Source organism: Podarcis tiliguerta (assembly GCF_965153285.1).
Source record: "Podarcis tiliguerta genome assembly, chromosome: 13".
Classification (NCBI taxonomy): Eukaryota; Metazoa; Chordata; class Lepidosauria; order Squamata; family Lacertidae; genus Podarcis; species Podarcis tiliguerta.
In genome coordinates this window covers 43,047,230-43,060,623 of record NC_139546.1, presented here as the reverse complement: position 1 = coordinate 43,060,623, position 13,394 = coordinate 43,047,230, and the positions used below count along the sequence as shown (strand labels likewise).

The following is a 13,394-nucleotide window of genomic DNA, read 5'->3' as shown; positions in this document are numbered from 1 at the left end:
GGGGAAATATGGAAATAATGAGGAGAGGCAGTACTGAGATGGGGAGATATGCTTCAGAGATCCAGACCATGGGGAGTGCTGAAAAATTAATAATTATAATTTGGATTATAATTTGGTTTTTTTATTTTAGTTTTTCATTTTAATTGGAGTGTTATGATTGGATATATTAATTGGATGTTTTTTTATTGGAAAATCAATAAAAATGATTTTTTTAAAAAATTAAGGACTTTGGACGCAGGCCCATGACACAAAACTGCAGGTGCTAATTTTAATTTGCGTGTAATGCGCTAACTTAGATCCCTTCGGGCAAATTCATATGGTGGGTGACTAGTGGCCACATCCAAGCTTTACATCTAAAGCATTGTGATACAGTCTTGGCTGTAGCCCCAAAGCATCCTGGGAACTGTAGTTTATTAAGGGTGCTGAGAGTTGCTAGGAGAACCCCCTACCTGCCTACAATTTTCAGAGTTCCCTGGAAAAAGGAATAGATTAAATCACTATGAGAATTGTAGCTCTGTGAGGTCCTGAAAGTGGGGTGTCCCTAATATTCTCTGTGAAATGTTGGAGGGTTTGCTAAACGGGCGAAATCCTTCCCCAACGTGGAAATATAATTCTGGGCGAAAGCCTTGGCTCAGAACTGCACCAGATTCTTAATTATTCTGCCGGGGCTCTATTAACAGCTGAGCCCCAGGGCAGAAATTCAGAAGGTGAAGCATTCTTCAGTTGGGTGTGATGTACCGAGAGTGTCAGGCTAGGCTTGCTTCAAAGGAAGACTTGCTTCAAATCCTTTCTGAACCATAAATAGCCTTCGGCCACTTACCAATACTTTTATTTTCCATCTTAAGCAACCACATAAGGTTGCTGCGAAGAAGTGGACAGGTTCCTTGTCCCCAGCTCCTTCAAGGAAGAGCAGGGTTGTTGTTGTTGTTTTTCAAAAAATAATAATATTGGTTTTCACATTTATCGCAAAGAAAAAAGAAAAACATTACAAGATATAGAACAAAGAAAAATAAAATAAAAAAGAGTTAATACTTCAAATCCCTAATTTCATTACATTAATAATGTAATAATAATGTAGTTTTGCCTTTTTCAGCACCGTTTGCCTCCGTAGCAGAGCTTCCACGTTCCCGAATCCTCCTCATCAGAGATGGTGGTGCGGCCTGCCCAAGTACTCCTGCCCATCGCTCTGGTGATTGCAGGCACCGTGGTGGCAGGTAAGGCTATCAGGAAAGGACAGGCAGAGATGGCTCCGGGGTTGTTTTTCGGAATGGGGGTGGTAGGCAAAGCATCCTCTGTTGTGCCCCACTCCTCAGTCGCTAGTCCTTGGTGAGCTTGCCTCATATTATTTATGATAATAATAAAATAAGAATAATAATGAAATAAGAAGTTTGGTGATGACGAGATACCATATTGCGTACTTTAAAATGAGAGTCAAATCTCTTCTTTATCCTTGTGGGTTAATGGCTGTGGGTTGTATCCAACTAAGTCCAACTTGGAGCCGAGCACCGAAATTCATGCACCTGACAGCCATGCCCACCAGTTATAATAATAATAATAATAATAATAATAATAATAATAATAATAATAATTTATTTATACCCCACCCATCTGGCTGAGTTTCCCCAGCCACTCTGCGCGGCTGCCAATCAAGTGTTAAAAACAATACAGCATTAAATATTAAAAACTTCCCTGAACAGGGCTGCCTTCAGATGTCTTTTAAAGATAGGATAGCTGCTTATTTCCTTCTGAAGGGAGGGTGTTCCACAGGGTGGGCGCCACTACCAGGAAGGCCCTCTGTCTGGTTCCCTGTAACCTTACTTCTCGCAATGAGGGAACCGCCAGAAGGCCCTCGGTGCTGGATCTCAATGTCTGGGCTGAACGATGGGGGTGGAGACGCTCTTTAATGGGTTGTATTCAATTAAATCTGACTCAGAGGAGACTCATAGAAAACCTAAGTTAGTCGTGTCTGTTAACTTCAGCGGGTCAACTCTGAGTAGGACTAGTATTGCATGCCACCCAGTGGGCTTTCTCTGAATAGGGCAGACAGTAGATACAACCCAATATGTTACTCTTCTTCTTTCTGAATGCTTTTTTTAAAAAATTACTATAACAAAAAAAGAAAATAGATGTTTTCTGCTAAGGTTCTGGAGACTCCATGGAAACAGTTGAGAACAGTGGTGAAGACGACGACAGATCTACGAAGAGGACAGGTTTGTGTGTATCATTTTGTTGTAAGTCTATATCATCATATCTATCTATCTATATCTATGTATCTATCTATCTATCATCTATCATCTATCATCTATCTATCTATCTATCTATCTATCTATCTATCTATCTATCTATCTATCATCTATCTATCTATCATCTATCTATCTATCATCTATCTATCTATCTATCTATCTATCTATCATCTATCATCTATCATTTATCTATCAACTATCATCTATCTATCTATCTATCAATCATCTATCTATCTATCATCTATCTATCTATCTATCTATCTATCTATCTATCTATCTATCTATCATCTCTCTCTCTCTCTCTCTCTCTCTCTCTCTCTCTCATCTTTCTATCATCTATATATCTATCCCTTTCCCACCCTTTTTATTTTTTGCTTGTGGCTTTCATTTTCTATCTCTATCTATCTATCTATCTATCTATCATCATCTATCTATCATCTATCTATCTATCATCTGTCTATCATCTATATATCTATCTCTTTCCCACCCTTTTAAAAGATCCCTCAAGGAAGAAATTTGCATAAATTCAACCCCTGAAATGAGTGGCGCTGAGTTAGCCCACAGGTCAATTTAGCTCAGTGCTGTCTGCACTGACTGCCAGCAGCGGAGTGAAGATCTTCTGGTGCAAAGAAGCCTGAAAACATATAAACGTATTAGCTTGCTTGACAACACACTGCAAAAAAATTTTACGAGCTGCTCTTCAGACTACAAGAGCGATACTATCCTACTTTTGATAACTCTTGCTAAGTCTGACCTTTAAGACATTGAACCGAAATGACTGAGAATTGTAAGTAAGCAACGAACTTTACTTTTGTTTCTTCTTCGCTCTCCACTCCCCTGCTTCCTACAATACTCTCTAAGGTGTATTAGGATACTTCCAATTATTGTGGATATTGCTTCTAATCTCCACTATGGGCCATGGCAAGCGGCCAAGGGACCTGGATGAGGCAATGCCTCCCCCGAGGCCCAAACAGTCCAAGATTGATACTTTTTTTCCTAACTGTAATAGAAATAATGAGGAAGTTAGCTACATGGTTGAAACTCACAATCGTTTTAATCCTTTAATTGACCTCGCAGCCGATATAGAAGTGGAGGGGGTGAACTCGAAGACAACGAATAATGCCAACGATAATGACAAAGAGGTGAGAGCCACCTCGAAGGGGGAGCCCGAGTTGGCCCTCGGCGATGGCATGGGACTCGATCATTTCCAATTAATAACCAGGACCCTGCGCTGCATCTTTAAGAGCATAAATGGGATCTCCATGCAGGTGGATAATCTCCACCAAAAGCTTGAGGCCCATCTGCTAGAGCTCCAGCTCAACCACACTCTGCCTCCGAGGGATTTAAAGGGACAGAGGTATACCTCCCTTATTAGACATGAAAGTGGTACTGGTGGTCACCTCCTAAAAACTCAATTGGACTCTCAATCTCTGATTTTACAACCAAACAAAATATGCCTAACTATACACAGTAGGGACCCCAGGTCCCCAAGGTGGAATAATTCGAGAGATGTCAAAGATCATCTGAGGCAACTCCTTCAGATTTGGCCTCCGCTAATAGACCTCAGTACAGTGAAACTTTTAAACTACCACCATCGGCTCCAAAAAGTATTGCTCTCCTTCCAGTCTCCAAAAATTCCCTCCATACTGGTTAGGCGTAAAGCGTTTCTGGCCACCTGGGGCATCTTCCCAACAAGAGTCTTTAATGACACCAGGATTAAACCTCTCTTCCGCAGCACCGTACAAAAAGGTAGCTGCCCGCCAGACAGGCGCGACTCAGTCTTGAAACTCAAGTTGTCCACCCGGGAACCTCACCCTCCCTCTCAGCCCAAGCTTCCTGGTTTATCTACTCCAGCAACAAAGAAGCATGACCAAAGCGGGCCCAGCCATTTGGATATCTCAGAGGAGAGGGACCTTATTTCATCCTATGGCGAGTTGCCATTAGTAGAACAGCAGGAAGTTATAAACAGGCTTGATACACTCAAGCAGCATCTTACACATGTACTTCAAGAGAAAATCTCCTCAAATCCTGGACATAGCAACCTACTAAATCAAAGGAAACCAGTTATGAAGGGGCTAACACCCCAGAAACCCCTGCCAAATACTGGGACTCCAATAACGGATGATTTGGCAGTCTGCCTGGCGGAAGCTCCTCATACACCGTCGCAACGCAGACCCCCTTCACCTCTACTAATAGATCTGCAATCAACTACCTCGTCCTCCGCCTTAAAGAGTAACGCGCCAAACACACCTCATCCTGGTAATCTGTCAATGTCCTATTCTTCTATGCCTGACCTGGAGTCTTCATTCAGTGCGGTCCAGTCAAATGACTCTATATCCTCGTCCTTTGCCAGTCAACCTCTTTTGGTAGAACCTCATTTATCCGCAACCTTTTCAAGCCAATATATAAACGTTAAGGAACCCACTGTGCAAAGAGACAACTTAGGTTTTACTGAAGACCCTGCTGGTCACATCAATCAACTCACCACCCCTTCGATACCTTCGGTAGTACCTCGCCTGGAGCTGTCTCAGACCCCTGGCAATGTCCTTCCCACCAGCAACCAGAGCAATTGACTAGCACATAGTCCCTCCTCAAATTGCTTTAATGTGCTATCCTGGAATGTGGCAGGATGGACGTCCAAACAGGATGACGGGGATATGAAAGAGTTTTTAGCGAAATTCCAGATTATGGGTATACAAGAGACCTGGTGCTTAGAATCTTCACCCCCCCCATCCCTACCGGGCTATGACGCCTTTGTGATTCCTGCGACCAAAACACACTTGTATGGGCGCCCTAGTGGAGGCCTGGTAACATTTGTTTCGCAGGAGCTTCAGCTTAATATCTCTCCTATCTTTTGGTTAGAGAGTAATTACATTCAAACTTTGCACATCACTAACAGCTCGCTTGGGGAATTCATATGTGTAAACTTGTACAATCCATCTACCTACTCCTCCTCTCACTCAAATCAGCTTTGGGAGGATTTAAGATTTATTCTAGATAAATCTGGGGCTGAATTTCCAAAGTCAGAGATCCTTATAATGGGGGACTTCAATGCCAGAATCGGAGCAGATATAAGCTTATTCACCGATAAGTCGCAATTATTCATAGAAGAGGAGTGGTTTCCTACGTGGAATTCACAGGACAAGACCATTAATAGGGCTGGCATCATACTGCTGGAGTTCACTATAAACTGCGGGCTACACAGCTTGCACGGCACACCCAAAGACTGGTCCGGGGGATACTATACTTTTTTAGGATCTAGAGGGGCAAGTGTTATAGATTACATCTGGTCCTCCTCAGCATTTAATGATGAGGCATACTGTTTCAATGTGTTCAACAGAACCGAAAGTGACCACCTTCCAATTGCCATCTCCTTTCACCACACACAGCTGGGGCCTCCCAGCTCACCACACCCCCAGGATTCATCGACCCTGGCCCCCGGACGCAAGAAGTGGGACATCTACCTGGAGCAAGACATAAAAGTCCTCCTAAATTCCCCTGAGATCCTAGCCCTGAAAGCTCAGCTGTTAACAACGAATGTGAATCATTTCTCAATTTTCCAGCAAATTCTAGTCTACTTGCTCCCTTCGCTTACGAAACCTTCCCGTGCGATTCTATCCTGGAAGAATCAAACCTGGTTCGACCAAGAATGCAAACAGTGCAGAAGTAGGCTTAGATTTCTCCAGTCAGACATGAAAGCAGACAGCACTCAGAGCAAAATCAGGGAGTTAGCCCAATTTCGTTCATACTATAAGAAGCTGCTCCAACATAAGAAATTGCTCTTTGCGAAAGAACGCTGGTCGGCTCTGTCAGTGGCCATTAAAACCCGTGACGACAAGAAATTTTGGAATTTAATTAATGCAGGTCTAAGACCCCCCTCATTCATTGTTAATAACATCACAGCAGCCAGCTGGCACTCTCACTTTGCTCAGCTGTATTCCACCTCAGATTCTGACGTAAATGTAGTCACCACCCTTCCAGCATCTGCCTTGCCCACCTGGGAGCCAGTCTCCCCAGAGAGATGTACTCAACTAATTAGCATGCTATCAGGGGATAAATCCCCGGGGGAGGACATGATACCACCTGAGGTATTCTTATCGAACCAGTCGTGGTGGGCCCCTATTTTAGCATCTCTCTTTACCACCATTAATGCTACTCTTAAGATTCCACCTAACTGGAAACAGAGCATAGTTATCCCAATACATAAAAAGGGGGACCCACAAGATCCGCGCAACTACCGACCTATCAGCCTGTTGGACATATCATACAAGGTTTACTCTAGATTCTTGCTAGAGAAATTAATTGAGTGGGCAGAAGAAACAAAGCTATTCCATCCGGAACAGGCTGGCTTCCGCAAAGGTCACAGCACATCTGGCCAATGTCTTGTTCTACTTACCCTGATTGATAAATACCTAAACAGGTTCAACTGCAAACTACACGCGGCTTTTGTGGACCTGACCTCCGCCTTTGACTCCATTCCCAGAGATAGGCTATGGCAGAAGCTTAGTCATACCAGCATAGATAAGAGACTCCTCCTCCTTCTTATGGAAATTCATAATGACATATCGGCCAGAGTAAAATTCGGCCCTCTGGGAGCTCTTTCTGATTCTTTCCCTCTGAATAAAGGGGTCAAACAGGGCTGCCTCTTGGCCCCTTTTCTATTCAATTTCTATATCAATGACATCGTCACAACTACGAAGGCCCTAAATCAATCTGCCCCCTCCTTACAACAGCTCAAGATCCCCATATTACTCTATGCGGACGACATGGTGATACTGTCATTAACCAAGCTGGGCTTAAACAACATGCTCAGAGGGCTCATGACATATTGTGATACCAACTCCCTTAAAATTAATTTCGCCAAAACCAAAATTCTTACTTTTGGCATGAAAACTCGGAAGTCACTCTGGAATTTTGAGGGCCATTCTATTGAACATTGTTCAGCATTCAAGTATTTGGGTATCATTTTTCAGCATGGGCTTAGCTGGTCAGCTCACCTAAATACAACCATCCTGGCTGCCCGCAGAACCATCAAAGCCTTGGAGAAATTCTACTATGCAAAAGGCGGCCAGCTGGTTCCACCAATCAGAAAAGCATTTATCAGCAAAGTCCTCCCGATGTTATTGTATGGGGTTGAAATCTGGGGGTGGAATTTAAAAACACTACAACGGCTGGAGATTCTACAAAACTCTTTTGCACGGAAGATACTGGGTCTCCCCAAGGGCTCGGTTGCAGCACAGTTAAGAACAGAACTGGGCCTCCCCTCCATTGTTGCGAGAGCCCACATTAGAATTATTAGCTTTTATTGTAAATTAATCAATGCCCCAGGTCCCCTACTAGCCAGGCAAGCCTTTTTAACGTGTTCTCAAAGCAATAAATGGTCCAAGGCCATGGTGACTATTACTGCACGCTACTCTCTCCCAAATCTTGACTCGCTGTCCTCTTGGGACAAACATAAAATCCGGGCCTGGATTCTTACAAGAGACGAGGCCATGGACCGGGCACAGTCCACCTCAGCTCGCCTCTCCATGTGGCTCCCTAAAGTGAAAGTGGTAAGATCACTTGCCAACTACTTGATAGACCTGACGGAGCCCAACTTGAGAAGAGCGTTTACTATGGCCCGCTTCCATTCTATACCCACGGCCTTCCTGCAGGGGATTTATTCTAAGACCCCTATTACCCAGCGTCTATGTCCATGCACAATGAATGAAGTAGAGGACTTCATACATTTCTTTTTCTACTGCCCTATTTATGAGCCAATAAGATCTAAGCTCCTCCTTTTGATTCCGTCCACCATTACATCTAAGGAAGACTGTTTGAAATCGCTTCTAGTGGACGCAAATCCCCAAATCTCACGTGGGGTGGCAATATTCATAGTGCAGGCTCTGAAACTCAGGGCTACTCTGACAGGGTAGCGTGCCCTAGACCTGGACCTGTTTTAATCTTTTTATTACTTTTAACTCAATATGCTGAGTCTGTTCTGGGGCCATTTTGTGCTTTATATATACCCGCATACTAGTTTTTGGGCGCTGGCTATTATATCTTTGCATTATTGTCTTCGGGTAACTTAAATGTCACTATGCCAGCCAAAACACCTGAATTTTGCTGGGTTGCTTGTCGCTAGTTTGTCTTCTTTCTTTTTTGTATTGTCTTATTTTGCTATGGCAGTTTGCTAATGCAATAAAGGTTTTTGAACATTTTTTTTGACTGCCAGCAGCTCTCCAGGGCTTTCAGACAGCGGAAATTCCCATCCCTACCTGGAGATGCTGGGGACTGAACCTGGGACTTTCTGTATGCAAAGAAGATGTTCTGCCCTTGTCCTGTCCTCTCACAGAAAACTGCTTCCTTCCTTTCCAGGACTCTTTTGTCCTTGCACTCAGGGATGCTGTGCCAATGCCTGGTTTCAATACAAAGATGCTTGTTACCTACCAGTCACAGGCAACACTCATGACTGGAGTACAGTTAAGGTACAGTGTGTGTGTGCGTGTGTGTGTGTGCGTGTGTGTGTGTGTGTAAGAATCTGGAGTACAGTTAAGGTACATTGTGTGTGTGTGCGCGTGTGTGTTTAAGAATCCAGACATATGTGATCCTAACTTTTTGTGGATGGGATATTTTAATCCTGCCTTTTAAAAATGTGGACATGTTTTAGATTTTCCCATGCTTTGTTTTGTGATTATTTTAAGGTTTGCATTTGCAAGAAAACTAATAAGTTGCTGTTGTTGATGATAGCAATAATAATAATAATAATGGATTAACAAATCTGTCAGTTTCACTTTCTATAAAGTTCCATTATTTTCCGAGGCACAGTCATCCACATTTCTGTATCAATTTGTGTTACTTTTTTTAAAATGAATGAAAACTCATTAAAATCCTCATGAAAATTCATCAGCACCGTAGTGCAAATTTCTCCTAATATTTTTTTATTTTATTTTATTTGGTGAATTTATATACCTCCCTATACCCAGAGGTCTCAGGGCGGTTCACAGAACAAAATCAAAATAGAAAACCACCTTTTTGTATGCAATTTTGCCTGAAATACACATTTTGGTTAGGTATTTTCCCTCATCTAATGCATTTTATGTTATTTTTCACCAACAGATGCATTCTTATGCACGCTTTCTCCTAATTTGTGGATTTCCCATTATTTCCATTAAACATTACAAACAACAAATATAACCACACAAAGATAATGCATATGGACCTTTGTACAGATTATTTAGTTAGAGAAACCACACCACAAGATTAGAAAAACTGTGACTTTTGAAAGTTTTTCATGCTCTGGAAAGAGACTGCAGTCCCACCTATTCTACTCTTCTTATTTCATATCAGGAGAACTGTGAGAGATTCGGTACCCATCTAGCCTCTGTTCATAGCGATGACGAGCAAAGCTTCATCTTTCACGTGATGGGGCAGCGGACGCGTTACTGGATTGGCGCAGAGGGAACTGATGTAAGAACAAGGGAGTGGGTGGGCTCCACTGTTAGTATTGCACATAAAGGTAAAGGTAAAGGGACCCCTGACTGTTAGGTCCAGTTGTAGCCGACTCTGGGGTCGCGGCGCTCATCTCGCTTTATAGGCCGAGGGAGCTGGCGTACAGCTTCCAGGTCATGTAGCCAGCATGACTAAGCCGCTTCTGGCGAACCAGAGCAGCGCACGGAAACACTTCCCGCTGGAGTGGTACCTATTTATCTACTTGCACTTTGACGTCCTTTCGAACTGCTAGGTTAGCAGGAGCAGGGACCGAGCAACGGGAGCTCACCCCGTCACGGGGAATCGAACCGCCGACCTTCTGATTGGCAAGACCTAGGCTCAGTGGTTTAACCCACAGTGCCACCCGTGTCCCACAATGAGTATTGCGCATATCCACAGCTTATTACACCACAGGAAGTGCTGGTGGCAGATTTACCTGTCTCAGCATTTCTGGCTCTCTGAAAGTTATTGAGGGAAGTCCGTTTTGACTTTGGCCAACACATCTGTTGGTGGTGGTAGGTGAAGCATCTTCTGCAGAGCACCCGATTGGGAAAGAGTGAGAAAACGCATCAAAGTTTTTCTTCACGTCAGTTGTCTATTTGGGGCAGACGAGTGGGGAAATTTCAAAAGCTCTTCAGAAAGGCATATATAGATAACTTCCTGTACAGTGGTACCTCGGGTTACAGACACTTCAGGTTACAGACGCTTCAGGTTACATACTCCATTAACCCAGAAATAGTGCCTGGGGTTAAGAACTTTGCTTCAGGATGAGAACAGAAATTGCGCGGCGGCAGCAGGAGGCCCCATTAGCAAAAGTGGTACCTCAGGTTAAGAACAGTTTCAGGTTAAGAACGGACGTCTGGAATGAATTAAGTTCTTAACCCAAGGTACCACTGTATATGACACTGATGTTCTCACTTTTTGTGACTTTAAAGAGTCCAATATCACACGTGTCTATTCTAATTTTCCTTTTAAAAAAAATTTATTTATGATTTTCAGTTTTATACATCTCAATAATTTTACAATCATTTCAAAACTCGAATTACTGCCCCCTCTTTCTGTGGTTCTTTAAATTTGTTTTTTATATTTTCTGCATAGTCCAAATTAACTTAATCATTTATCCATCATTTATTTATCTACTTTTATATTTTCTGCATAGTCCAAATTAACTTAATCATTTATTCATCTACTTTAAATGTATACGCTTAAAAACTGTAGGTTATTACAATAATCCTGCCAGTGTTCTTATCTGTTTACAGTTTATTTGTAAATATTCGATAGGCTATTTCCATTCTTTTATAGTTTGTTATCTTGATTTCTTATTTTTCCGGTAAGTTGCACCATCTTTGCGTATTCCGTAAGTTTTTGTGTCCATTCTTCTTTCGTCGGGACTTCTTCTTTCCATTTTTGGGAAAGCAACATTCTTGCTGCTGCAGTCGCATATTCTAGAGTAATTCCAACTGAGTTCAACGGGACTTACTGCCAGGAAAAGAAGTAAAGGGTTGATGCGTGAGGCTCAATTACCTGGGAGTAAGTTCGATTGAACTCAACAGGTCTTACCTCTGTAGGTATAGGAGTGTTTCATCAGTTTCTCAAGTAGTGGCCTCTTCTAGTTCATAATGCTAATTTTTCTTTTCACTGTTTGTTCTGTAGGATCCAGCAGCGCCCTGGAGATGGACCGATAACTCCACGTGGCGGTATGAGAAATTTGGACAGCCTTTAAGATCGAGGAACCCTCCGATACCCATGGCACTGGCCGTCGACAGATCAAAAGATAAAGGTTCGGGCAGGGGTAGGCATAGCCGGGTGCCCACCTTGAGTGCACTCAGTCCATATCAGCCAACCAACTTCCACTGTTGCATGGAAATAATGGAAATGGATGGTGGAGAGATAGATTGACCTTTGAAGCAGAACAGGGGTGAGGTTTGCCTCTGTACGATTCTCGTGCTATGTATTTATTGCAGTTCTTTATACTGCCCCTCAGCACAAGAGTTGCACGGTGATGTAAGGTAAAGGTAAAGGTACTCCTGCCCGTTCGGGCCAGTCTTGCCAGACTCTAGGGTTGTGCGCTCATCTCACTCTATAGGCCAGGAGCCAAGGCTGTCCGCAGACACTTCCAGGTCACATGGCCAGCGTGACAAGCTGCATCTGGCGAGCCAGCGCAGCACACGGAACGCCGTTTACCTTCCCGCTGGTAAGCGGTCCCTATTTATCTACTTGCACCCGGGGGTGATTTTGAACTGCTAGGTTGGCAGGTGCTGGGACCGAACGACGGGAGCGCACCCCGCCGCGAGGATTCGAACCGCCGACCATGCGATCGGCAAGTCCTAGGCACTGAGGTTTTACCCACAGCGCCACCCGCGTCCCACGCACGGTGATGTACCACAAAATAAAATGCAACACAGTGCACTGCCGAAATGAACCTAGGAAGCTGCCTTAAATTGAGTTTAAGTATGTTTCCGAGCACAATTCCAAGTGTTGGTGCTGACCTTTAAAGCCCTAAATGGCCTCGGTCCGGTATACCTGAAGGAGCATCTCCACCCCCATCGTTCAGCCCAGACACTGAGGTCCAGCGCCGAGGGCCTTCTGGCAGTTCACTCCATGCGAGACCTGAGGTTACAGGGAACCAGGCAAAGGGCCTTCTTGGCAGTGGCGCCCGCCCTGTGGAACGCCCTCCCATCAGATGTGAAGGAAATAAACTACTATCTGACTTTTAGAAGACATCTGAAGGCAGCCCTGTTTAGGGAAGTTTTTAATGTTTGAAGTTTTGTTCTGTTTTTAGTGTTCTGTTGGGAGCCACCCAGAGTGGCTGGGGAAACCCAGCCAGATGGACGGAGTATAAATAATAAAATTATTAGTATTATGAGTGGGGCTCAGCACTGTCTGCACTGACTGGTAGTGACTTCGTAGGGCTCCAGGCAGGAGTGTTTCCCAGCCCTATCTGGAGATGCTGAGGATTGTGCCCGGGGCCTTGTGCATGCAGAGAAGATGCTCAGCCACTGAGATACTGGAAATCAGGGTTGGATAACCTCTGGCCCACAGGTCAAACTTGACCCCTCCCCACACCTGATGTCAGATATGCTGCTACTCAGATTTCTTGGTCCCCCTTTTCAGCTGCCTCATCTTTCTTTTAGGTATCTACTGGATCGCTGAACCTAAGAGTAATCAACACATGTACGTCTGCAAATACCATCTGTATTGAGGATGCACCCCAGGGATAAAGGAGAATTGCATCTGGTTTTAAGAAGCTATTGTGTGCCTTTGCTTAGCGACTATTATTCCGGTAGCTGAAATTGTTCTGGAGCAGATGGATGTCCAAACAATTGCTCTCAGATCATAGCCAACCGAATAGTGAACTTTTGAGTTTCACAGTTAGGAAAATGCTTCTGACCCGTAGAGAATTTTTGACTTCAGAAGTGTGATGCCCCACTTGCATCCTGAAGTGAAAAAGTCCATCAATGAGTGTACTGTGTGCCTCCTTTGAATACTGGTTGTGAGAATGTTACATCTGTCGATGTGGCAAGGGAAAATCCAGGAAATTAAATGGGAAGCAGCTACACTATTTATTTCTCATTTGCAGGATGGGCTGAAAATGTACATGCATGTTTTCTGAAATGATTTGGAGCAAATATTAAAAACAGGGTACGGCTGAGCAGCTTGACTGTTTTACTAAATTTATCT

The 13,394-nt window shown here is 43.7% G+C and overlaps 1 protein-coding gene across 1 annotated transcript; it reads left to right on the top strand.

The window, feature by feature from the left end:
• The first annotated feature begins 1,117 nt into the window (after positions 1-1,117).
• On the top strand, positions 1,118-13,365 carry LOC310663169 (snaclec convulxin subunit beta-like). The gene is made up of 6 exons (XM_083410831.1): positions 1,118-1,214; positions 2,142-2,210; positions 8,601-8,710; positions 9,573-9,692; positions 11,367-11,493; positions 12,848-13,365. Exons 1-6 carry the CDS (start codon positions 1,148-1,150, stop codon positions 12,913-12,915), a joined length of 561 nt encoding a protein of 186 aa, XP_083266957.1. The 5' UTR covers positions 1,118-1,147; the 3' UTR covers positions 12,916-13,365.
• The last annotated feature ends 29 nt before the right edge of the window (positions 13,366-13,394 follow it).

Excerpts from the sequence above, each read along its gene's own strand:
- LOC310663169 (XM_083410831.1), top strand. The coding sequence starts at position 1,148 with ATGGTGGTGCGGCCTGCCCAAGTACTCCTGCCCATCGCTCTGGTGATT. Across the intron at positions 2,211-8,600 it reads CAGATCTACGAAGAGGACAG|GACTCTTTTGTCCTTGCACT; the intron begins GTTTGTGTGTAT and ends CTTCCTTTCCAG. Across the intron at positions 9,693-11,366 it reads TTGGCGCAGAGGGAACTGAT|GATCCAGCAGCGCCCTGGAG; the intron begins GTAAGAACAAGG and ends TTTGTTCTGTAG.